This window comes from Lonchura striata, chromosome 12 (genome assembly GCF_046129695.1).
Source record: "Lonchura striata isolate bLonStr1 chromosome 12, bLonStr1.mat, whole genome shotgun sequence".
Lineage (NCBI taxonomy): Eukaryota > Metazoa > Chordata > Aves > Passeriformes > Estrildidae > Lonchura > Lonchura striata.
In genome coordinates this window covers 19,064,908-19,089,399 of record NC_134614.1, presented here as the reverse complement: position 1 = coordinate 19,089,399, position 24,492 = coordinate 19,064,908, and the positions used below count along the sequence as shown (strand labels likewise).

General features: G+C 39.9%; 1 protein-coding gene across 2 annotated transcripts in view; it reads left to right on the top strand.

Annotated features, from left to right (window-relative positions):
- The window catches only part of SUCLG2 (succinate-CoA ligase GDP-forming subunit beta), a 112,743-nt gene extending 91,279 nt beyond the window's left edge, over positions 1-21,464 (top strand). For both annotated transcript variants that reach the window (XM_021550959.2, XM_077786163.1), the window contains exons 10-11: positions 12,201-12,321; positions 19,551-21,464. In XM_021550959.2, coding sequence (XP_021406634.2) covers positions 12,201-12,321; positions 19,551-19,666 — 237 coding nt within the window. In that variant the 3' untranslated portion in view covers positions 19,667-21,464. The remainder of the gene's footprint in view (positions 1-12,200; positions 12,322-19,550) is intronic.
- Positions 21,465-24,492: the final 3,028 nt, after the last annotated feature.

Here is a 24,492-nt window from a genome sequence, read left to right as displayed (position 1 = left end):
GTGGCAAGACCCTGGCACAGGTGTCCAGAGCAGCTGTGGCTGCTCCTGGATCCTTGGAAGTGTCCAAGGCTGGGCTGGACAGGGCTTGGAGCACCCTGGGACAGTGGCAGGTGTCCCTGCCCATGGCAGAGGGGTTGGAATGAGATGCCCTCCAAGTTCCCTTCCAACCCAAGCCATTCTACGAATGAGATTATGGTGGGTCATTAAAGGCCTTGGAAGGGAAGCCAAGCCTGTCCTGGTTAATCAACACTGTTATTACAGACTCTGGCTCAGCATGAAACACCCACTTGGAAATGTTTTTATGTAATCTCCCTTTTATGTAATTCCTCTTTAGCCACTACTGTGCGTAAGTACTTAAAAAGTAATTAACAAAAAGTACATGCAATGCATGCATTAAACTGTTTCTGTCTGCAATAATTTCCTTGCTTATAACCATTTCCATTGTTTTATTTTGAAATATGGACTTTTAATTCACTTCTACTTCTATACAGTTTAGCCCAGATCACGAGTTTGTCTTGCTACTGTGTGTATTGGAAAACAAGGTCTGTTTCTTAGTTGAAGAGGAAATTTAAAAAAAAAAAAGTCACCATGTGAAGATATAAATGTGCAACTTTACTTTTATGCCCTCAAATTGTTGAATAACTAAGCTGCTTTGGATGTACTTGCTCATCTGATTTTGAGATTAAAAGGTATGAGATACTGCTGGACTTGTGTGCTTAGCATTAAATATTGCCATTGAATTTTGCACTGTATTAAGGTTCTGAATTAATTTTTATTTGTGAGTTGCCTCTTTATACCTTTGGAATCCTACACCAAGGAACTGCGTTGAAGATGCCAATACCCAGCAGAAAATCTGAATTTAGAAGAAGTGCTGCTGAAGCCAAGTGACAGCTTTTGGCTGTGTGAAATGTGGTTGGTTGTATAACTGAGTATGTGCTGGCTATTTGTTTGTTTTCATCATGCTTAGTTTCAAGTGTTATGAGAGTGTACATTTGAGGCTTGTTCTGACATTTTTTTGCAATTTAATGTGGGAGTTTTAAATCCTCATAAGCTTTTAACAAGTCTGGGAGAGCCATTTTTTGAGATAGATATTTTCCTTGACCATGCTGTAAAATCACTTGTAAAGCAAGGGAATGTTGTTAACAGGGACACCTACAATTCCATGTGTTGTTCTGTACAGAACTGGGGTGAGATATAAGAAGCAGCCTGTGATTTACATGCATCTCCTGTTAATTTTAATGTGCTTGACTCCCCATGGTTGCCTTGAGCATCTCAACCTTGATTAATCTAAAGTTAAGTTCCTTTATGCTGGCTTATCTGTGATTGTTTTAGGCTCACTCCATCTGTTTCTTAATGTAGCTCTATAACTTCTTTCACAGTTCTGATTTGCTGATTATATCACTTTGGGTTTGTGGCTAAAACATTCAGTTCTGGTTTTATTACAAGATGCTTTGATAAACTTGTGAAAATGGATGGGAGATTATTATCGAATAATTAATTCTCTGAAGGTGATTCCCTTCTTAATATAGAAAATAGGTGAAAGAAGTTTAGTAAAGATGAAGATGGTAGGTTAAATAATTAGGAAGACTGAAGTGACATCACTGATTTTTACTTGTCAACGATTCAGGCCAATCTTTCCCCCTTTGCTATCAGGAAAAAAATGTTAAGTTGCATTTTATGATTTTGCAAATGGAAAGACAGTCAAAAAAACTATGTATAACCCCTTTGCCAACTCCTGAGTCATCCCATTTTGCAATAATATAGTTCTTAGCTTAGCATCTTAGTGGGGATGTTAATACTGATCATTAATTTTTAAACTGGCACTTTTTTGTTTTGTTTTGTTTAAATTCCTTTATATAAACCTTGTGGAAGATAAAGATCATTCTCTGTCTTTCAGCAGTCCTGTCCAGAGCTGAGTGTCTTTAATATATAATGCCAGCCTTTGGAAGAGGCATTTCTGGAACAAAAATTCTCACTGATGTTGAGGTGGCAGCGAGTCCTGCTGCTGACCTCTGGGAAAAGCACGAGCTGCTGGGTGGTCAGGGCATGCTGCAGGCTGAGTTTAGCAAGGTGGAAGGAGAATTTCCTAATTCTGCTTGGGCTTTGTTCAATCTGGAACTTGGTATATGTCCCAGGAACAAGCTCTTCCCCCTCTGGTTGAGCACCAGAGGCACCAGAGGCTGGATGAATCAAGAGGAAGAGGGCACATAAACTCTTCTTAAGCTTCTACATGTGGACAAGATCATAGGCATTAATTTCTGTTCCCATTTTCTGATTGGGATCTGATCCTCAAAAGGATAGGAAAGAGCAAGGAGTTAATTGTAGTAAAATAAAAGGAGAGGTAATCAAAATCACAAATCACTTGTCCAGTGCCACGTTCCTGATTGATGCTATGTGGTAACTGCCGAGATCAGACAGTTTTGTAATCAGTGATGCTGATAAAGGAACATATGACTCAGACACCAACTATTTTGTGATTTAATTTAGAAAAGGGTTGCATAGATATATTAAAGAAATGTAAGCTCTGCTTTACTGAAAGAATGCAACTGCATTGAGTAAGATTTGTACCTGTCTTCATCTGATCTCTTTTCTCCAGCAGCAGCCAGAGGCAGGTAAAGAGGAGCACAAGAAGGGGACAAGTGTCTGAGGATGCTTCCTCATGATCTTTGATACTCTTGTATTTACAAGTCTTTGGTTGTTTTCTTTCCAGGAATTTGTGCTATATATTCTCAACTCATATAAGCTTTTGACATAAGCAATATCCTGTGGCAGCATTTCTAACTATGGCTGTATGCTGTATCTGAAAATAACAGTGAAAGGACCCCTTTTGTATTTTCACTGTCTCATTTCAAGAATTAAGGACTAAGAAATAAAACTACCTGGAGGCAGGTACCAAATGTTTGAGCCTGGTTCACTTTTTCCCTTGCTAGTTTCAGGCCTGGCTCTGAATCCTCCTTCTGTTTCCTTTGCTAAGATGGAAAGTTGTGGGGTTTTTTTAGAATATTCTGAATACAAAGCTTGTCCAGTGTCTTTATCATTCTTCCAAGTACCTTTCTGCATTTTACTAGTTCTGTTTTGGTTTACTACATGTTAAAAGTGAGCTGATTTTAATGTGGTAGTAATTTGGAACCTAATGAGGACAGCAATTCACATTTTTGATGACTACAATGCTACCGTAAAAGAACGTGTTTTAATTATTTGGAGATTTCAGATGCATATATGCAGTTCATTACCCATGACAGTGCATTTTTGTACTTTAATTAAGCTTCTTGAAGTACAGAATTCCTTTTTAAAAGTTTCCATTGTCTCACTAAGAAATACAGCCTGACCTAGATAGTAGCTTCTGTAGAATTTCATTCTCTTCTGCATGGGGAGTAGAAGTCAGGGATGTTTCTCAGGTGACAAAAAGAAAGATCCCAAGTCTTTCTAGAGCACAAGGATAACTGTTCTTCATCTCTCTTTTCCCTTGTGATGGGCACTTTTATTTAGTACTTTGGTATTCTAAATAAACATAGTATTTTGATTTCTGAGGCTATTTCTAAAGAGGAAATAAAGATAGGTTCTGGTGACTTTCTGTTTCAGGAAATAAATTTCACTAGTGGACCTCAAATATTACTCACATCAAGATTTCAGATCTTAGTGGGGCTTTGGTTTTTGGTGGTTTGGTTTTGATTTTTTCCTTGCCTGAATTATGAAGTATCTCTCTGTTTGGAGCAAGGAACATTCCAGCACAACTTAGGAAAAAGTCAAGCCAGAAGGAGGAGACAAGGCATACCTTGATAATACATACATTTTTAACTGGCTGTCAAATTAAACAGAAAGTCCTGTACAGAAAGTCATCAAATTAGCATTTCTGTTTAGTCAGGCCTTGTTGTGGATATTTGTGATTGTGCCATTGAACAGCATTGGCTTTGGTAATTTCCAGGTGCTGCCACACACCACAACACACCATCCAGTGTGACTTACTCTTGGAACAGCTCATTTGGCAGCAGCCCACACTGTGGATCCTGCACCAGCTCCATTTCATCATATATCCATGATATCCATATATCCATCATATATATCCATATATACACTCTGCAGGTTCTGCCTCTTTTGAGGAATATTGCAGTTACTTCAAATGATTTAAACTTGTCTGACCTTTTTGCCTTTCAACACACCACAAAGGATGATGAAACTGTGCATAGAGACACTCCAGAACATTTTGTTGGAGTAACAGGGACACGTTGCTATTCAAGAATGATGCCACTGCTGCATTATTTTTCAGAAAGCTGATTATTGCTTAGCAAAAATCTAATTGAAACTTCAGACAGTAAAAACATTAGAGAAAGTGTATGATGCGCCTCTGAGAAATTAATCTGAAGTGCAGAGGCAAAATTCAGCAAATATTGGATCAATTTTTATAGACTTTGCTGTTGTGGAGGAGCTGCTTGCAGTCATGCTGCTGTATAAAGTGCCTTGGATGAGTGGGTTTGGAGGGTGTGTGTAACTCACCATGCTAATATGGAGCAGTCAATAGGAATTCCCTGGGTATTTAATGACCAGTGTGCACTGCTGGTGCCTGAAGAGGGGTGCTGTGGGTGCTTCTTGGCTCTGCTGGATTAATATGCCCCAAACCAGGCCCAAACATGCAACTGCCCTTAGTTCTGGGTGCACAAAATGGAATTTAAAGGCAATCTGAAATACTGTGCTCTCATCTGACACAGAAGAACTGATGATGTGTTGTTTTTCAGTCTTAAAATACATAGAGGACAACAATACCAGTTGTCTTCCCTGGATTGTTCTGAAGTCTGCTGTGCTCTTCCAGGGGTTCATTGTTGTAAATGCAGGTGAACCCCATGGGAGGAAATGCTGGTGTCTGACTCAATTCAGAAGGCTGAATGACTTCTTCATTGTAACTATGCTAAAATACATTAATATACTATATAAAGGAAGATACTAAAACTACATATTACTTTCTCTAACTCAACTCGAGACCCTCTCTCCAGAGTCCAGCCCCAGTGGGTTGGATTGGCCATCAGGCTCAAACAATCCTCACCAGAATCCAACCAAGCAATCACCCCAGGTAAACAATTCTCCAAACACATTCCACATGGGAAAAACAAGGAGCAGAAATAGAAATTGTTTTCTCTTTCTTTCCTCTGTGCTCCTCTATAAAAAATCCTGAGAGAGAGAAGAACGTGCCTGCCACAGTTCTTCATATTGAAGCTCAGATATTTAAAAGAGAGTCAGAGCAAATTTATTCCAAATACCCATGATCTGGTAGAAAACTTGTCCTGCCATATTTGCACCAAAATTACAATTTTTCTATCAACTACCTGCTGCATTATGTACCCAAAACAGTACTAAAGGCTCTTATTTTCAAGTACACTTCAGAATGGTACTTTGTGGTCTCAACCTTTTATTTGCCTTCTCTTTTTTCTTTTCCCTTATTATCCTAAATAAGGATTATATTAGGAGCTGGTTGTGCTTCCTATCAGTGAAAGAACATGCCTGTATGGCTGCAGGCACTCTCCTGCTCTGCCTGGACCATGAAGTGGGATTAATTAACTCTGCTCTGTGTTAATTTGGGGAGGATGTGGCTTCTGGCAGGACCTGGCTGAGGCCTGGCCAGGTGGGACACAGGCACAGGAGCAGGGGATGGTTCACAGCTTCCCAAATACATCTCAGGTTGATCCCAGAGCAAAGCCCCCAGGGCTCAGGGGGGGCAGAGTGTGTGTCCTGCAGAGGAGGAGACCTTCCCAAAACAGGCTTGGCATGAGACTTCTCACTGAAATGCATTGAAATGGAGGTTCCTGAGATCACATTGCTGCCTGCCACGAGATTTTGAAGGAGGCTGTGTGTATGGAATTGGAATATTTCTGTTCCCAAAAATGCACTACTTGGAGCTGGGCAAAGGAATGAAGGAGAGTCTCTGGGGACTGTTTCCACTGTGATATTCTGATATGTAATTTGCCAGTCATCGTTTCATCTCATTCCATTAATGAGCTCTGATCCCGTAATTTTTATTTTTGTGCCAGTGCTACAGAGAATTAAGACAAAATCCCACAGCAGGGATGTTCCTGGTGGTCCATTCTGGGGGGTATCTTTGGTATTTGAGAGCACCAGAGCTCTCCCTGCTGCAGACCCCTCCTGGCCTGCCTGGTTTTCATACCCCAAGGAAGGGGCACACCCTGGCATCTGCTCCGTTAGCAGAGGATTGTTGCTGAATTGTTTTCAAACCAGCAAATGCCAATAAATTCCTGTCCTGTTCTAGGTCCTGAGCTTGCTGTAAGCAGGAAGGACTCAAAATTGTAGGTGGCTGTTCAGCACACTAGAAACTGGACCTACAAAGCTTTGACTTTGCAAAAATGTGGGTTTTGGGACTCTTAGCATGGCACTTAAGGAGATGCATTTCAAAAAGGCTTCCCTCCAGTGCCTGTCCTCTCACCTGCCAGAACCAGGTATTTGCTCTCAGTGAGATCTGCATTGCTCAGGAACTTCTTGAATACAGACCAAAATTTACCTTTGGGCACAATCCTTAATCTTCTTTTCCTACCTAGCAGTTGGGGTGACCTAGGCAGAAAAATCTGAACTGTGTTTTGAAGGTTCATCAGAGTTCCTTTCTTTCAGGGAAAGAGGTTGCATTGCCAGTGAATTTTAAACCTTGACCTGTTTTAGAATAGTGCAAGACATTCAAAATTGGATTGTATCAGTATTTCTTCACCTGACTGCAAGCTTTCCTACTTTGCTGTTTGTTGATTCAACCTCTCAAAACTTCTCACTTTCAGACTTTCAAAGTTCCATCCCAGTGAGGCAGAATGATATTCTGCATAATTTTTATAAAGTTAAATTGTATCGTTTGGCTTTAAGTAGAAAAAATAACCCTGTTCTCCTCTCCAAAGAGATTTTTATATCCCTTTTCCACATTGAATTGCACTGTCCTCTAGTGGGTGTTTTAAGCAAATGTTTCTGTGTTTGTGAATCTTTCATACTGCTCAGATACAGAAAGCTTAATCTTTATTTTCAAATGAACTATAAATGTTCTCTGATATAAAAAAGATAGAGGATTAGAGTAATATTTCAAAACCAAATAAGAAAAAGTTACATTTGACCTGTGGTCCAAGCTGTAATAATACAGAGATATATAAAAATGTTTGCATCTGACTTATCTGTTGGAGCAGAAGGATAAAGAGTGAAGACGCAAGTGTGGGCATTTTATTACTTTGTATTGAGAATTGGATATAATCTGCTTCTTTCACATTGAAACAAATTTGGTAAACAATGAATGAATGAATATTAAATGCCAGTGGACTAGTAGAAAGGATTAAATGCACTACATTAGACTCAGAGTGAAGAACTATGTATCCCATTTTACCCAGTGGTTTGTTTTTTTTTCTTAATATTGCTATTTACATCTTAAAAGGGAATACCCTTCTTTTAACTGGGATTCCCTGGGATTTGAGGTGTAAAACGTCTCTGAAAATCAGAATGGATTGAACAGAAAAGTTTTATGTGATGGTGATTGTCAGGTTTCTGGATGTTTGGGTGTCTGGGTGCAGCTGTAGGTGACAGCACCTTTACTCTCCCTCCCTGGGCTGGGAATACATCTGGATCTTCATTGCTCATGTCCCAGCATCCAGCAATGTGAGCATCCCCCAGCCTGGGCCATGTTTGAGTGATCTATCATCCTTCCACTGCTGTTCGTTCTGTTGGAGGGGTGAGGGAAGGAACAGATGCCTGGCAGTGAGCTGCCAGCTTGCTTTTCTTACTCATTTCCTGGCAATTTCATGACTTCATATAGTAAAAGAATGTGCTTTTGTAGACACAAAACATGACTCTGCTGACCAGAAGGACTGGGAGACATGATGCATGTTTTAACCTCAGAAAATGCTGGGAGCCTCCAAAGCAGGACTATGTTTGCCAGCTGTACCATGCAAGCCTGCTGTGTCCCACAGGATGTGTCCTGTGGCATCCTGGAGAAGGAAACTTGACTAATACAATCTGCTTCATACTGAGTACACTTCCAGCTGATGAAAGAGTTAGGGGGGGGTCAATAAATTAATTGAGTTTGTTTGAAATTAAAGGTGGTTTTTGACGGACTTCAACAGACAAACCATGAGCACGTTCTTTGCTAGTGCAGTTTTTAATGTGCTGCAGATGTAATTTTACTGACAGTTTTACTGACAGTTCCTGAATAGCTTGTTTTCATCTAAAATACATGGATTGAACTTCAAAGTCACAATTTCCAGCAAGGTCAGAGATTATATTGATAAATATAATATTTTATAATATTTGTAGTTCACTCTCTGAATGTTCATGCATCTGTGTGAAGAGATGTGTACAACGTCTCAGTGCATGTATTGGACACTGTGAATACCTGGAAACTGTGCAGGTCTTTGATGTCATCAGATGAGATAATTGGGGAGGATTGTGAGAAAGGTTCTCAAATACATGAGCAGAAATTAGGCACAGGATGTTTATGAGCTGGGTGGGAGAGGGAAAGCAGGACAGCTTCTTTATGGGGCTGCCTATATTTGGGTCATCTCCCCGTGCTGATGAAACCTCATTGAAGTCAAACTGCATCCGTGACTGGATGTCTGCGTTATGTGAGACTCAGTTTGCCTTGTAGGAAGGACCTGTTGGTGCTGCAGCACTCTGTAATCCTACACCTGGTGTAGTTGTTCTGTGGTGACAGCAGGAGTGGGAAATAGGAACAACAGCCAAGTGTGAAGCTTTTGTCCTCTCTGTTCTTGCATGCAGGGCTGGAGTGGTTGGTGAGGCTCAGAAGGTCAGCACACAGCCAGAGGTCCCCAGTATGGATTTATAGATGGGCTGTGGAAAGGTGGAATCCTTTATGGTGCTGCCTCCACTAAGTGTGTGATGATCACATCTCAGCCTGCATTATGTTAAGGCTGGGAGCATTTTTAGAGAAAATCATAATGCGAAGAGAATAAAGTAAATGCACACACACTCCATCTGATTTTAGAAAGCAGCCAGCTATGCTGAAGCTGCTTCTGCCCTACCTCAAATGCTCTTAGTTTTGTGGAACCTGGTAGCCTTGTGGATGGTGTTGGTGATCCAATACAATTCTAGCTGTAATCTCCTAATACCATTACTTTGGTTAGTACACAATTATATTTATTTGCTGTGTGGGGCTTTTGTTGGTGCCAAACCTTCAAAGCAGAATTGCAGGCTTTGTCAAGGCTGACTCTACCAAAAAGTGGCTGAAAATTAAAACTATTAGTTTTAGTAATAAAGTGGCATGGATTTTACATAGATATAACTATCTGTAAATATATGTATTTTCATATATAGAGAAAATACTCTCTGAGTCTGCATAGCTGTTCATACAGCACTTAGGAGCTGTGGGATTACTGCCTATTCCAATATTTGCAAAGATTTAACACCATATCTAACATGAAGACAGTTTCCATTCCTTTGGCTTCCCAGCATTGGTGCTGAGGCCTGGGAGACTGTGGGGTTTTACCAACACTGGTGGTGATATTTCCGTGCCATTGTGGATTCCCTTATTTCTCCAGAGGAATCCATAATCAATTGTAAGTACATTTTTTTGGGGATTTCACATCTGTCAGTTGTTTTGCTGCATTAAAAAGGCTTGACCCATGGATATGCTACTATCTTTTGTTTCCTTAGCAATGTTGCTGAAATGCAAAAAAAAACATTTATAAGGCATTCTGGTAGGTAAAAATGGTTATTAGAATAATAATGCTGTTTAGTGACCTGTCTTGTATGCAGGCAGTTTGCCCTCTCCTTGATATGTCTGATAGTCCACAGGCATTAGATGCTGAGCATGTGGATATATAATGGCTCTGATATGCTACAGGAGGTTTATTTTTCTCACAGATTTAAGTAATACAGAGACAGTGCATTCTCTGTGCACATGAAACACTGAAAACCTCTTCATCCATCCACCGTGTCTGAATGCTAAAGTTCTTTCAGCTGGAAATGCAGGATCTATCAGGCTACAGAAGCATGTATAAACAATGTTCACAGATTTCAGCAGAGTTGAAGTGAATCTCAGCATCATTTGAACTGATCTTCTGGCTTATTTGGAAGATTACAATAAAACCCAAGATCGAATTCCCTACCTGATTCAGTTTCTTATTGATTGAATCCTTTTAGACTCCTCTCTAATTTAACAGTGTATTTTTATTAAAGCCAAGCACACAAACATCAATTATCCAAGCTGCATCTAATTTCCTCCTTCATTTTTTTTTTTCCCTTTTGCTGCCAATGGATTAGAAGACATGATTAGAATTCAGCTTGAAAGCTGAAAAGCAGATCCCTAAATGAAAAAGTCTGTGCTAGGAATTAAAATATCTGTAGCGGGCATAAAATCCTCCTCCTTATCTCTAATAATGTAAACACACTTGGTTAAGTTGATCTGTCACATGTCTGCTGCAATGTCCCTGAATTAGGAGGATGTACTAGAAAGGGTGGAGAGCTTTTTGTGGTGTGTGCCACTGCTAGAATCCATCACCAGGATGTTTTAACACCAAAGTGTTTGGCATTGAGAGGTCTCTGCCACAAGGGTTAATGGGATAAGAGTGGAAAGGGCTCTGTTTTCCCTCTTAGGTTTTATCTCCTAACACCAGGAATGTTTGTGTGTGCACAAGCAATGGTACAAGGCAGAGAAGGGGTCTTCTATGGTTTTAGTCTTGGTAGCTTCTACAGAGTTAAGGATTTTGTAACACAAAGGTGAAATAAAAAACTGCAATGGCATCACCAACTGAAAATCCAGAAAACCCTTAACTGCTAAATGCATGCATTTAATGTGAATATAAGGAAGAGTTATAAAATCAACTAAATTGTGTGTTCTTGTTTGACTGGGTTATAAATTTCCTTCTGGTGCCTGTGCTCTGCCTGGGATGAGGAAGCCATGCCATGAGCCACACAGAGGCTCCATGAACTCAAAATGCACTGGATCATCTTTTGAGCAACCTGGTCTGGTGAAAGGTGTCCCTGTCTTACGGGAAGTAAAGCGTTTGTTGAGGTGTTTTGTTTTCCTTTTGCACTGTGGGTGGCAGTGTTACTGCCAGTGCTGAGCTGTGTGAGTGCACATCACAGGAGTGAATTGTCACATTCTGTCAGTGGAGAGATGTAAAACCTGATTGTGCAGAGCTATAAACGTGGGTGGCCTCAGGGAGTTTTCCTGGTGCTGGTATGAGCCTGGCTACCTGGAGCAGGGCAGTGAATCCCTTCCTAGGGTGCAGTGAGTTGAGCATAATTGCAGCTGACATCCTGCACCAGTGCAATGCAGTGATATTTCATTCCTTCACACCTAATCCCTTCTGTAGCCTCTCGGGTTTTGAGTCAACACAATTCTGGCAAAGCTCGTTTGTGACACCCAGTGAAGTTTCTTGTAGAGCACCCCAAATGTTGTGGGGTGGAATTCCCCAGGGTGGGATGAGGAGCAGCAGGGTTGCACCCCTATGGTGTCCCCAGCATGGTTGGGAGACTGCAGTATGGGCTTGGGTTGATATTCTGCTGCCTTACCAAGTGGAAAGAAACCATATTAATGTATTTTATGTATTGATGTCTTGATGTTGTGAAGGGAAATTTAATTGTGAATCGGGTGGAGAAATTGCACTTTCCAGAAACTGATGAATTGCAGTTTTTTGAGGTTATCAGTTAACCTGTTGTAATGAATGCTCTTCATTACATGCCTCTCCTTGTTAATTAGAAGGGATTTTTACTCCTCTTTATCAAGTCAGGGCAAGTTTATTACCTTTTCCTCTGTCGTGTTTGTGATAAAGTGAAGATCCAGATTGTTCTGTGAAGTGTCCACATGAATATTTCATTGCATGTACATCACCCATTCATGCCCTGTGTTTTCTGAGCTCCAACCTCTGATGATTACTCAATACACTTTTAAAACAATCAAACTATAGGTTGTATAAGGTATTTTTATAGGTAGAAATTCCCCCCCCCTTTTTTTTTTTTTTTGGAAATACTTTAATTATGACATTAATTACTATGCCAGTTTAGACCAAGACAATTAATCACTGCTGTGCACTGGAGCAGCAATAGACTGAGGCTCAAGTTCTGTGAGTGCAGAGGTGAAGCTTGTACCTTCCATAAATCAGAATCTGCCTGACAGAGAGGAATTGGTATCCTGGTTTGGATCTTTATTTTAAAAACAAAGTCAAAACATAACCATTCCCCCACTCAATTCCTCCTTGGTTTCTTTCCTACAGGTTGAAGCAATCCTTGTAAACATATTTGGTGGGATTGTGAACTGTGCCATCATAGCCAATGGTATCACCAAAGCCTGCCAAGAGCTCGAGCTGAAAGTACCTCTGGTGGTCAGACTGGAAGGTGAGTTCTGCTGGATTCAGACAAAATCATCCCCCAGGTTCTCAGTAATTCACTCAGAATTTCTTCTTCTCCTGAACATATTGCACAATAAGAACATGTCCAATTCTTCAGCCATAGCACAACCTGAAGCCAATAATCTCATATTTCTGCATTTATGGACTCTGATGATACTGGAAGCAATGAAAGTTTGCAATGGAAGCATTATGAGTTTGCTTGTAAGATTTGCAATGCAAATAGGAATTATTTTGATGCAAGTTTGTGTTTACTGGAAGGTACTTCTTTTTCATTTTTTTTTACTGAAAGCAATTCCATTATTGCTAAACCTGCAGCAAAATATAGTTGTTTTAAATTTACACCTGTGTCAATTAAAAGATGTTAGAAACAGTATTTTTGAGACAGAAAGTACTGTAACATGTTCCTCAGTTCAGCTAAAATCCAATAAAAACCAGAAGATTTGGTAATGGTAAGGATTATTTTTTTCTTTAGTGCACCCAGCATTGTTTCACAAGAAACAAAAAAGCCATAGAGAGGGGAGGACAAGCACTCTTTGGTAGTTACAGACTTTAATAGCAGTGAGTGTGGAGTTCTGTCTGTAATTTCTGAGAAGTGCCTGGAGGAGGGAGAACCTTCTGCCACTGAGTGAGAAGTGCCTTGATTGCAATCAGCACACAACCCTGGTAAGCTGAAAATATTTCTTCCTGGCCTAGTAGGTTTGGAAAACAAAGGGATTTTTGGGTGAGTTTTAAGGGCTCGTACTCCAAACCCTCCATATTCATGTTTGTGTGTGTGTAAAGAGCATAAAATGTCCTGTCACTCTGCATTGGTGATGAAAGGAGGAAATGCATCCCCTTATGGACCTGAGATGCAATACTGAGGTGGTTTTCACACTGTGCTAGAAGGGAGAGGAAAGCATGTTCTGAGTACATCAGGCTTTTTACCTCTCAAAAATTACCCTCACCAGGATTCCTGAGGGTGCAGAGTGCCCACGGAGCCCTTTGGGCAGAGGGATGCTCCTTTTGAGTTTCAGGAGAAAGCAGAGCCTTCCCCTCCCTCATCCTCATGCTGCACTGCACGTGCTGGCAGGGATTCTGCTGTGGTGAGTGCAGGGAAGTTTAAATACCCTAAGATGGATTTTAGAAATAAATGGTGAAAATTTTCTTTGCATGGCGCAGCACCAGTCAACACCTTAAGAGACTGAGTAAAAAGTTTAATATGGATGAAGGAGAGACTGATGGATGTTGCTTAGAAGCAGGAAAGTTTCATTATATAAAATCTCATTGTTTATCAGCTCTAGGCAATGTTGTTTCACTTTTTGTCATAGCAAAAAAACTTTTCCTGTCTTTCACAGCTGGGAAAAAGTTTATCTGTCAGATCTGTGAGACTTCTCAACTGTTTTAAGTGCTGCTTTTTAAATGAAGATATTGCAAAAACCATTAGTTTTTCCTATGAGCAAGATGTTTCTGTTGTGATATTTGAAACTGTTATAAAAGAAATGAGAAGAGCAACTTGGTAATTTTAAACTGCAGTCTGCTGGGTCTGCCACTGTGTTTGCTTGGCCTTTCTCCTGTAATTTTGGTAATTCCATGACTGTACAGAAGTAAGAGTGAAAGCCCTGCAGAGGTGCCAGTTCCTCTTGTGCCTGTGGCCTTTGAGTCATTTACTGCTCGACCCACAGGGATCAAAGCTGAATTTTCAGAGTGTCAAATACAGGCTGAGATGCAAACATCTTTGGGTTACCATCTTCCCAGCACTGCTCCCTCTTTATTACAGCTGTGATAATGTTTCTCCTAGACTGCTTGCTGACTCTGGAAATGGCAGCACCACATTTTCTTAGGAAGCTCTCTCCCAGTATAATACAGCCAACTCCCACTTTTATCTTTACCTCAAAAGTTTTTTTAATTCCTCCTCTCATTCATCATGTTCATCCTAAACAAAGAGCTATGATGTTTATAACCTTCAGATGTTGTATTTTGGAACTGTTAGCAAGTCACTGCTGTTTTCTCTGCCTCCTTAATCACCTAACCAAGCAATACATGTGTGTTTGGTCCTTTTAATCTTTCCTCAGAAATCAGTCCCTCTGGATCCTTAATCATCTTCATTGTTCTTTGAACTCACACCAGGTTATTTAAACTTATAAGGATTTTGAATTAATTATGAATACTGTGGAAGTAATAAGACTACCCAAGACTTTTTAAAACATCACTGATTACATTTTACAGTTCAAAAGGAGGAAAAGGAGCAAGCACTCTTTTGGGTTTCCATTTTTAACATTTTCCCAGCATAAGGTTTGTGATTATTCCCATAAATCTAACAGATTTGTGACCTGCACTTAAAAGACTCTTTGCCCACATGCACTGTGCTACAAGTGTCTTGATGACTAGAGTTTTAATCAGTCAAATCTGTCTTGATTTAGTAGGATTCTGTGGACAAATCTTTGTTCTCAGTTGTATAATAATTACAAGCCGTTTTACCAGTGGATAAAGAAAGGATTACTCTGCTCTTTGAAAATGGTAACTTTATAATTACATATGTTTGCTTGCCTTATCAGTAAAGAACTCACCAGCTGAGACACAGGATTATTGTTTAAAAAGCTCATGGACAAATGGAGAAACCACATATTCCAGATTTCATCTTCTACAGATAGAAAAGTAACTGCTGCTGGGTTTATGCAGGATTTTTTCCCTTTTAAAATATAATACACTTCACTTAAGTTTTGTGAAAACTGACTAGGAGTGCTGAAGGGAAGCCAAGCTTCACTTCTCATTTATGTAGCTCATAGTTAGATGAAAAGAGGGAAGAATAAAACAGAATTGTGAGTTAGATATCTGCTTCCTATGCTGGAAATTTTACATCCTCTCTCTTTCAAAAAATGAATTCTCTCCTTCTCTGGTCATAGGGCAAGAAGGACTGGGAGGAATCATAACTACTTAATATGTGAAAATTCAGATAGAAACAAGTTGCTTTTTATTCACATGTCTGAATGCAATTTTTTTATATTTTTCATTCATGTGATCAGTGATCTTGTGTGTTCTTCAGATCTGAAACATTCTAGTATCTTCAGAAATCTTTTACACACAATTGAAATTTTGCTCCAGCTTGTGTATCTTGTTTGCAGGTATAGTTTAGTATGTGTGCCTGATTTTTTGATTTTTAGTATCCCAAATTGCCTGTCAAGAGAGAAGAATGGGATGTTGCAAAGTCACACAACTTTGTTCAGATCAGCCTATTCAGACATCTTGGGTTTAAACATTCAGCACAAATTCAAATGTGCCCTTCCCTGTTAGGATGTAAACATGAGGCAGAGGGAGAGATTAAAATATTCTTTGGGGAAAGTTTAAGTTAGGAAAGGGAAAATGGAGTGGGCAGAATACTTTAATTGTCTTTTACAGGTAGGTAGTAGAAGTTGGTTTATTCTTGACTGCAGAGCCAACAGGTGTGAGATGTGCAAGCCACCAAAACTCTAATTAGTGACCTGTACCTAAAGGTCACTAATTAGAGCTTGGCACCGGCCAAACCTCAAATCCAATGTTGAAGATTAACTAGGGATGAACTTCAGACCTGATTCTCCAAGAGCTGTCTCTGGGACATGAGAGGCCACGAGTTTCCAGGCTGTGGGAAGACAGGAGAGCATTGCTGGATCCCTGCTGGGGCAGATTTGGCTCAGTGCACTCAGCAGTGCAGCAGGCAAAGCTGGACCTTGCCAGGGATTCTAACACAGGCACAACCTGCTCATGTCACTAATAATAACTGACATTCTGCATTTAGTGACTTTTTTTTGTCATAGCAAAATGTTTTGGGTCAATCAGAGTATTTTTATATTATTCATCTCTTTGTTAGCACATAGCAAATGTATATAACTGTGTCTTATCCCCTTATAGCTTATTTACCTGAAAAGTCAGCAATGGCATTATGAAATGCAGAATCCTGCATCCTCTCTAAGCATCAGCATTAAGCAGTGACCATTTATCCTGCTCCTGATGGGTTTATGGCAGGCCAGGTGAAAAGGGAACTTCATCCAAATCCTGCATGTGGAGTGTGACTGGGTGTGTTTTTATTTGTTTGATCTTCATTCAGCCTCTCACAGGGTGTGCTGGTGTGGCCTTACCACTGGTAGAGACATGCTTAGGCAGAATATTTATTATTAGGATTCTTTCGGTAATGAGTTAAATACGTTTGCTTTGCTACTGGTAGCAGAGATTTCAAGTCCACAGAAGTGTAAATGTGAGGTTGCATTTACACAGACTGAGAGGCTGTTCCAGCAGCCAGGTTTTCACAGGAGGATGTTTAGATTACAAAGCCTGAAGGTACATGCCCATAAAATTGCATCTTTCCAGGTTTTTTATGGAGTGTTGTTGACAGTAATATATGTCAGAAGACAAAAGCTTCTAATTAGAAAGCCATTCTCTTCATAGAATCCAGTTAAAAAAAACAAAAAACAAAACAAAAAAAAAACCCACACCAAAACCCCCAAACAATAAAACCTAGCAACAACAAAAGCCCCACAGCCTCCAGCCCTGTGAATTTTCACCTTTTCTCAGTTGGCTGCAGGGTAGGTGAAGGGCAGGTTATTCTGATAGCCTGGGATTCTGTTTACAGTTCTCTGACACCATCCAGTGGCAGGAGGTTAATGCTGGCATAGTGGGATTCTTTATTTGTTTATTTTAACATCTGTTGCAACAAGATGGTATTCTTTGTAGATTCCTAAATGTTTCCAGTGCTTTTGGAATGTTTAATTTTAAATCTTTTACCTCTGCTTTTAGCAGGGATCATTATAATTTCCATATTCTCCACATAGCTAAAATACTTAATCACAATGAGATAAAAGGCTATCACAAAAAAAAAAAAAAAAAAAAAAAAAAAAGAATTGCAGCAAAGGAAGTGCTTGCTGAAAAGTGTGTTTATTTGTATGGCCTGCCTATAAAAGTGTTTTATATAAGAAATAGAAAATGTATTTGTACACTTTTGACTGCAGTGAGGTTTTTTTTTCAGCTTTCATCATTTCATTTCCCTGCATAAACTCCCCCTCCCTTCTCAGGGACCTGTGTTTTGTATTGATTTTGTAATGCATGTTAGACAAGTGGTGTGGAGAGCAATCAATGCAGTGCAGAACAGATCCAATGCATTGTTCCCTCTCTGACCCGTTAGTGAATTAATATTGGCCACTTAGTGAAGAGCAAAAGTTACTTTTAAATACATGGCTATCACAAACACCACAATATTCTTTTCCGTGTGGGAAAATTTCCAGGAAAATTTCCCTCTTCCCATTTTTTTCTCCTCATAACACTTTGTCCTGTAGAATCCTATTAGAGAGATTAGTACATTCTTGACTATTTAAAATGTGTGTCACACTTATATCTAAATAAAAGACAAAACCTTTAAGGCATGTTGGGTATCATTGTACAAATGTGAGGGACTCCAAAGAAAACAGAACCTTGGGAATGGCTCCTGCCTCCCCTGTGCAGTGCTGGGCTGACAAGTAGCAGCCTCCACATTATATTATATAGGATACTTGCACAAAAATCAAATATGCTCCTTTTTTTGCCCATAATATTGGTTTGTTTTTGGTTTTTTTTCTGTAGAAAAAGTTCTGTACAGTTCTGGGTGTTACTAAGCAACCAAATCCCCCTTCTGTCAAAGATTTCAGATGCCTTTGACCTTGCCACACAAACCCTGCAGCGTGTCCCCTGCACGGGGATGGGAAGCACGACCTGTTCTGCAGAGGGAGCAGATGGGTCCCACATTCCTCTTCCTGCTCCTGCCTCTCCCATCACAAAGTGCTGTGACAAGGATGCCTTTGGTCCCCTTTCAACTCCAAGAGTGGCAATCCTGACTCGAGCACGCTGATGAAACAGGCTTTTGAAATGCTCTGCTTCTGTGGTACCATTTCAGATGGTTTATGAAGTCTGATTTAAAAAAAAAAAAAAAAAAAATTGAAAAGTCATCCTCTAAAATGAGCATTCTGGAAGTTGCACAGTAAAGAGTATGCTTCTTGCTTGGTTAATAATTAAGGGTATAATTAGTGTATAGCTCCAAATATAATTAAAATTCATTTTGCTGGGTCTAGGAATTACAAAGTAATTAAGCATTTTGGCATGGCAAATGATCAAGGAACATGACATGGAGGAGGAGGAGGAGGATAAAAATGCTTCTAAAGAGGATCAGCTCAGGGTTCTTGTGCTTGTGACTGGTGTGTGACCCCAAAGTGTGGATTCTGCTTCCTCAGCAGGATATCTGACTCCAGGTTCTGTGGTGCAGAGCATAGCAGTGACCAAAAGTGTCACTTGGATTTGCTGCAGAAAGCTCTGGAGAATTCAGATTTTCTGTTAGTTTTCCAAAAAGAATGAGAAAGAGTAAATGGGAAGGTGATGCTCTTGCCTTTTAGACAAGGAAAGTGGGGAAAATGTATTTTCCTGAAATATCTTTTGCAGCTTCAGATTTTTTTACTTTCCTTTGCATTAGTCTATTGACTGAAATTGAGCTTTTTCCATACAAACTGGAGCCCTTGTGCTGTGTAATCATATTTTCTACTTGAGGTAGGGTAGACATAGCACTCAGGGACATGGTTTATTGGTGGACTTGGCAGTGCTGGGTTTCCAGTCATACTTGAAGATCTTAAGAGTCTTTTCCAACATAAATGTTTCTGTGATTATAATAATTTAGCACAGCAGCAGAGGAGGAATTGGTGTCATGCTGAATTACTTCAGAGACCTTTGTATTCCCTGTTTTTAGTAAAAATGCAAAAACATATTCATGAGCAGCTTAAACCTGGTTAAATATTCAGGATTACCCAAATCTTTGCCTTTCAACAGCTCATTTGCCAGCCTTCAGTTATCACAGGTGAATTTTAGTTCTTGTTGACTCGCTGGTTAGCTGTAGCTGACTGTGGCTAATAAATGCCTTAAAAGAGCCTGGCACATGATCCCATTACCCATCCTGCTGGATGTGCCTGCTGGCTCTGACCAGGGGATGCTGCACTGACCCTGGAATCTTCACCCAGCCCCTGTTGTCCACACAATTGCCACCATCAGATTGCATTGTCTGCCACAATTGTCACTGGAATTAAGAGCTCCTTTTGCTCAGCTCAGTCTCAGGCACTCATTTCAGCTGTTGCTGAACTGAAATGATGTGCAGTTTGAGGCATTACCTGATTTTTCAGAGACATGCTAGGAGATGTTCTTTTATTCATTAGTATTAATTACTAATTCTAGTCAGTGTTTTGGTTTTTTTAGGAACCAATGTCCACGAAGCTCAGCGGATTCTGAGTGAAAGTGGACTCCCCATCACATCTGCCAATGACCTTGAGGATGCAGCAAAGAAGGCAGTGGCAAGTGTGGCCAAAAAATAACTCCTTGAATGTTATTCTCATGGAAAGTACTTCTGTATCATTCCTGCTGTTGTTCCAGAGGATGAATGGAGTTCTCCTAAGCAGAGATCAGGCTTGGGGGAATTAACTGGAGATACCTGACCAACCCAGGCCATAGTTTGCAAGTTGGGCTTCAGAAATTTTGCAGCTAAAATCTTCAAAAGTTTGTATGTCTTTGTCTAATTTTGGTGATTTTGTTAGTCACAACTGTAATTTGGTCTCTCCTTTCAAAATTGTCACTGTTAAACTCACGGTGAGAAATTCTGTCTCAAAAATTGACTTCTGTCAAGAGAATTGTTCTTTTAGTAAACACTTTTAGGTCACCTATTTCACAATATTTTCATTTGTGTTTTTATATTGTAAAGAGTCAGCAAACTAACAGTGGGTTTATATTTTTTATGGACTTTTGCAATAATGTAAAAAGCTGTGCTTACAATCCTATTTTTATTCAAATGAATGATGTTTATTTTCTTTTTTTTGGACGTCACTGGTTTTGCCTTAAGATGATTCTCTTTTGCTGATGCCAATGGATACCTCACAATAGGAAAAGGGACTGAGTAGTTGGTAATGAAAGGAACTCCCACTCTTGCCATGCCTATAAACCATTGAAATGTGATTCATTTATTTTCTAGTTTTTGGAAACACCTTTCTGTACTTCCAGCTGTAGCAATGCCATCCAGGGGGCTCCAGGAGGAGGTTTCTGCCACTAAGGAAATGGCTGCTAACTTTTTAAAATATCCTCTTCTGTGAGAATGTCACTGCTGTGAGGTTTTAAAGATGAGAAGCTGAAGCAGTTTTCTCTCAGGAGCATGGAGAATTCTTCAGCTGATTTAACTTCCAACAACCATTTCTAATTTATTTGGAATAAAACACAAATTAACTTCTCCATTTTGAAAGTATTTGACTTCTCAGGCAACAATAAAAGTATGTATAAGAAAAAAAACCCTAAGTTTCAGTACTCAGATATTGACCAAGATTAATTTTGATTATATACTCTTTTTAGCAGTCAAAATTCAAGCTGTTAGTTACACAAATCATTCATTCAGGGAACAGAAGGCAATAGTGAAGATCTTGTGTAACTAAAGAACTTTGTGCAAATTTCACTCTGCCCAGGAATTATGTGCTGAAAATCATCAATAAATTTGAACAGTGAACAAATGAGGGGATATTATGATCTGGACTTGTAAATGGGCAGAAATATAAAAATTTGTGAAATAAATTCCTAATTGTGATTTTTTTTTTTTTTTTGAGCAGCTCTAATCAATACCATGTTCTGCTTAGAAAAATGTAAATAAATTTTTCTTGACATTTCCATTAAAACTGTTACATTCAAAATGAATAATCTGCACCAATCTTTGGCTCCTGACACAAATAGTGCAGATGGGTTGCTATCATCAATTCCTGCAGGTTTTTTCTTCTCCATTCCTTTCTCTACATATTGCTCATGATAAAAATGTGTGACCATTAGAACAGCAATAAATATGCCTCTAGGTCTGTAGCTATTGACAGAATGAAGGAGAAGGGTATCCTTAGCAGCTTTCTTGAAGGTGCATAAAAGCCACACTGATCTGAAGGAAGAAATGTTTACCTCACCACAATAAATAAGAGTCAGACTCTATTTTGTATATTTTAATACTGGAAAGTGAAGATTCTGTGGAAGAACTGTTTGTGCAATGTTGTCACACACACTGTGTCCCTAATTCTGGTCTCAAAACCATCCACTGTGCAAAAATTAATACTGTGTATACCATTTTGTCAAATAAATGTAAAAATGAACATGTTTATTGACTTTGTCTTTTCTATAAAATAGAAAAATGTTTAATTTGCCTGTACTCTTCCATTCAGCATTTTGTGACAGTGGGTGAAATCAAATGCATTGAAATTTAGTTTCAATTGGGTGATACTGTTATACTCCAACATATTTGCCTTTTATCTAAAAATGTCTTTATAAAATGTTTTTATCATTTTGGCTTTATATATATTTTCTTGTATGTAGGCCAATGACAGTACATACAAGTTTTATTCCTCTTAAGCCACATACAGAATGGAACAGTATCATTTTAATTTTTCAGATGTAAAATGGAAATTTCCCTAAGTTCTGGTTTGGTATCTTTGAAGGTTTGGTATTTCACAGGCACTGTGCACTGGCTGTAACCAGAGCTTCACTGTGGTGCTGTGGACTGGTTTGTTTTATTTGTATGGCTCATTTCTCTCTGTGTGGAATCATGCAAATTTGGGTTTGGTCTCCCTGGGAAAGTGTTTTTAGTTGTATTTTCCCCACACAAACCAAACAGCAGCATAAGCAGTGGGTAAGTTCCAGCTAATCCCTTCTGTGAAAGCTTTAAGTGGTTTTTAATTAGCCTTTAAATCTAAAAATTTCAACCTGTATTAACAAAACTCTGTAGGACGGGGCACTTTGGAAGGCAAAACAGGAGGAACCTGTTAACGTTGACATTGTGTTCCATCTTTAACAAGATACCTTTAAATTCTGCTAGTGAAAGTGGAACAGCTGGAAGTTGTGCAGTGGTGTCCTTAAGGAGCACTTGCTGTCCTGATTGTCAGAGCTGTGCCTGCCTGCATGGGGCAGAACTGCTGGGATGGGCACAGAACTGCTGGGACTGGTACAGAACTGCTGGGACTGGTACAGAACTGCTGTGACAGACAAAAACTCTCTAGCAGTTTAAAGTTAGAAAGTGTGTGTTTATTGTGTGTGGGATAGCTCCCAAATCCACGCCGTGTCTTCCAAGTGATTGCAGAGCCCTTTTATGCGTACAAGTATTGAATACACAAAATACAAATACATATTCATCATTTTGGTACATCCCACCCCTCACTTCGTATGCTGATCATTTCAAAAGCTATTCAGTGTGTTTGGTTTGTTCCTCAAAATGGGTCGGTGTTCCCTTTCATGGGGAGGGGTCCCAAAATGAGGAAGTAAATGAAATCTTCCTCCTTCTGACCTTTCTACCTTTTCAATGCAAATATGACAAATGAACTCTTGGTAGAACTCCCATTCCTTGTCTTCAATTGGTTTCAGAACAGAGGAGGCCCACAATGGTCTTATGTTCCTAAAAGCTATTTGTCAGTTTGTGTATTCTTCATTATAAACCCATCTAACTAAACATTGTGCTGACAAGCAATCAATTATTAGTTAACTACTAACTCTTAACTTCATCAAGGCCTATTCACTTATTTTAATTAACTCTAATAAGGCTTATTTCTAACTAAAATCTTAGCTCCTCTACAATCTCTAAATTCCTTAAAACTCCACTCACTCCTGTGGGGCAGGAATTAAAGCAGGAGCAGAAATGGACTGGGGAGTGTTTGACTTGTCTGAGGTGCTGGGCTCTGGAACAGGGCTGAGCTTTCAAGACTGCAGACAGACATATTTGGAATAAATGAGAGGAGTGAAAAGCCTGGGAAAGCTTGGCACCAATCTTGAGGTCTGTTTCAAAGTGAAAGTTTTCCTCTGCAAGGAGAAAAAATCTCCCCAAGTTCAGCAGGGACAGGACAAGCACCGAGGAGCTTTGGCTGTGGCAAGGGAAGTTGAGGTAAGCCAAAGATGGGCTGTGAAATCATGCTTTTTAGAGTTAGGTGAGCATCTGTCAGGGATGGCTTAAGGAGAGTTGATTTTTGCCTCAGGGCAGAAGGATGGAGGAGGTGACCTTCCAGCCTGATTTGATAGGATTTAATGCTTGTTGGGAAGGTTTTGTTTTCTGTTTTTCTCCCTAACTTGTAGGTACAGGGAGGAAAAAGGAGGACAGATCTGGTGGATTCTTGAAAGAAACTGTTTTTAATTTAGTCACCAAGAATGATCTGCAGCTGCCAGGGAAATGAAAAGCAGATTATGCAAAGTCAAGACTTTCCCTAACAATGGGAGCAGTGTTATTGCAACACATAAAAGGCTGAGCAGAGAATTAGGGGTATCTATCAACTTTAATATGTTTAATTTAAAAAGGAACAGGTTGCACCAACAATTTTTTTTCCTACTTAATGAGACCCATTCATAAGTAGAATAACAGGATTTGCCTGTCACCCAGAGGAAATCATGCCATGTGTACTTTGGTGCAAAACTTGTGTTGATCGCAGTGATTTAGAACTTTTTCCAGCCCAGCTGCAGTCAGTTTGATGTCAGGATCCTTTCATCTGGAGACAGATGCACCCTTGGTAGAATCCTCAACACGTCTGTGTCTTTGTTCAGTCTCCCAAAGTACCAGCTAAAGATTAAAAATAAAAGTATACATGGATTATTGCATGTTACCCCTCAAAGATAACTGCTGCGAGGTAAGATTTGACTTATCCAAGACCTGGTAGCAGATTGTAGAAGAATCTCGAGTGCACAATGTGAATTTTGCATTTCTGTTCTGCCCGTGTTGGTGGGTGCTGGGTAGTGGCAGTGGCCATGTGGTGCTCCCCATGTCCTGAGCCATTCCTCTGCTGTAGCACTGAGAGCACTGAAGAGGGAAAAGGGTTTCTGTGTGTCTTGGATGAGTGTCAGGCTGGAGACAGGACCTGAATGTGTCTATTCTGCTGTGTGGACAGACACAGGCTGCTGCCACTGAGTTCCCCCTGCCACATTCTATTTCATAAGCACAAAGTGACCTTGATGGGCAGAAAGCTCCCAGGGCTGGCTGGGAAAAGCAGCAGAATCCTCTCTGTGCCTTGGGAAGGGGATCCAGGAGGATCCTCTCTGTGCTTCTGCTTCTCGTGTCTTCTGTACCTCACCCTGCCTGCAAGGAGAATCCTCCACACAGGAATTGTGGTGTTTCCCACATCTGCCCTCCTTGTGTCCTTGGACTCCTCACATA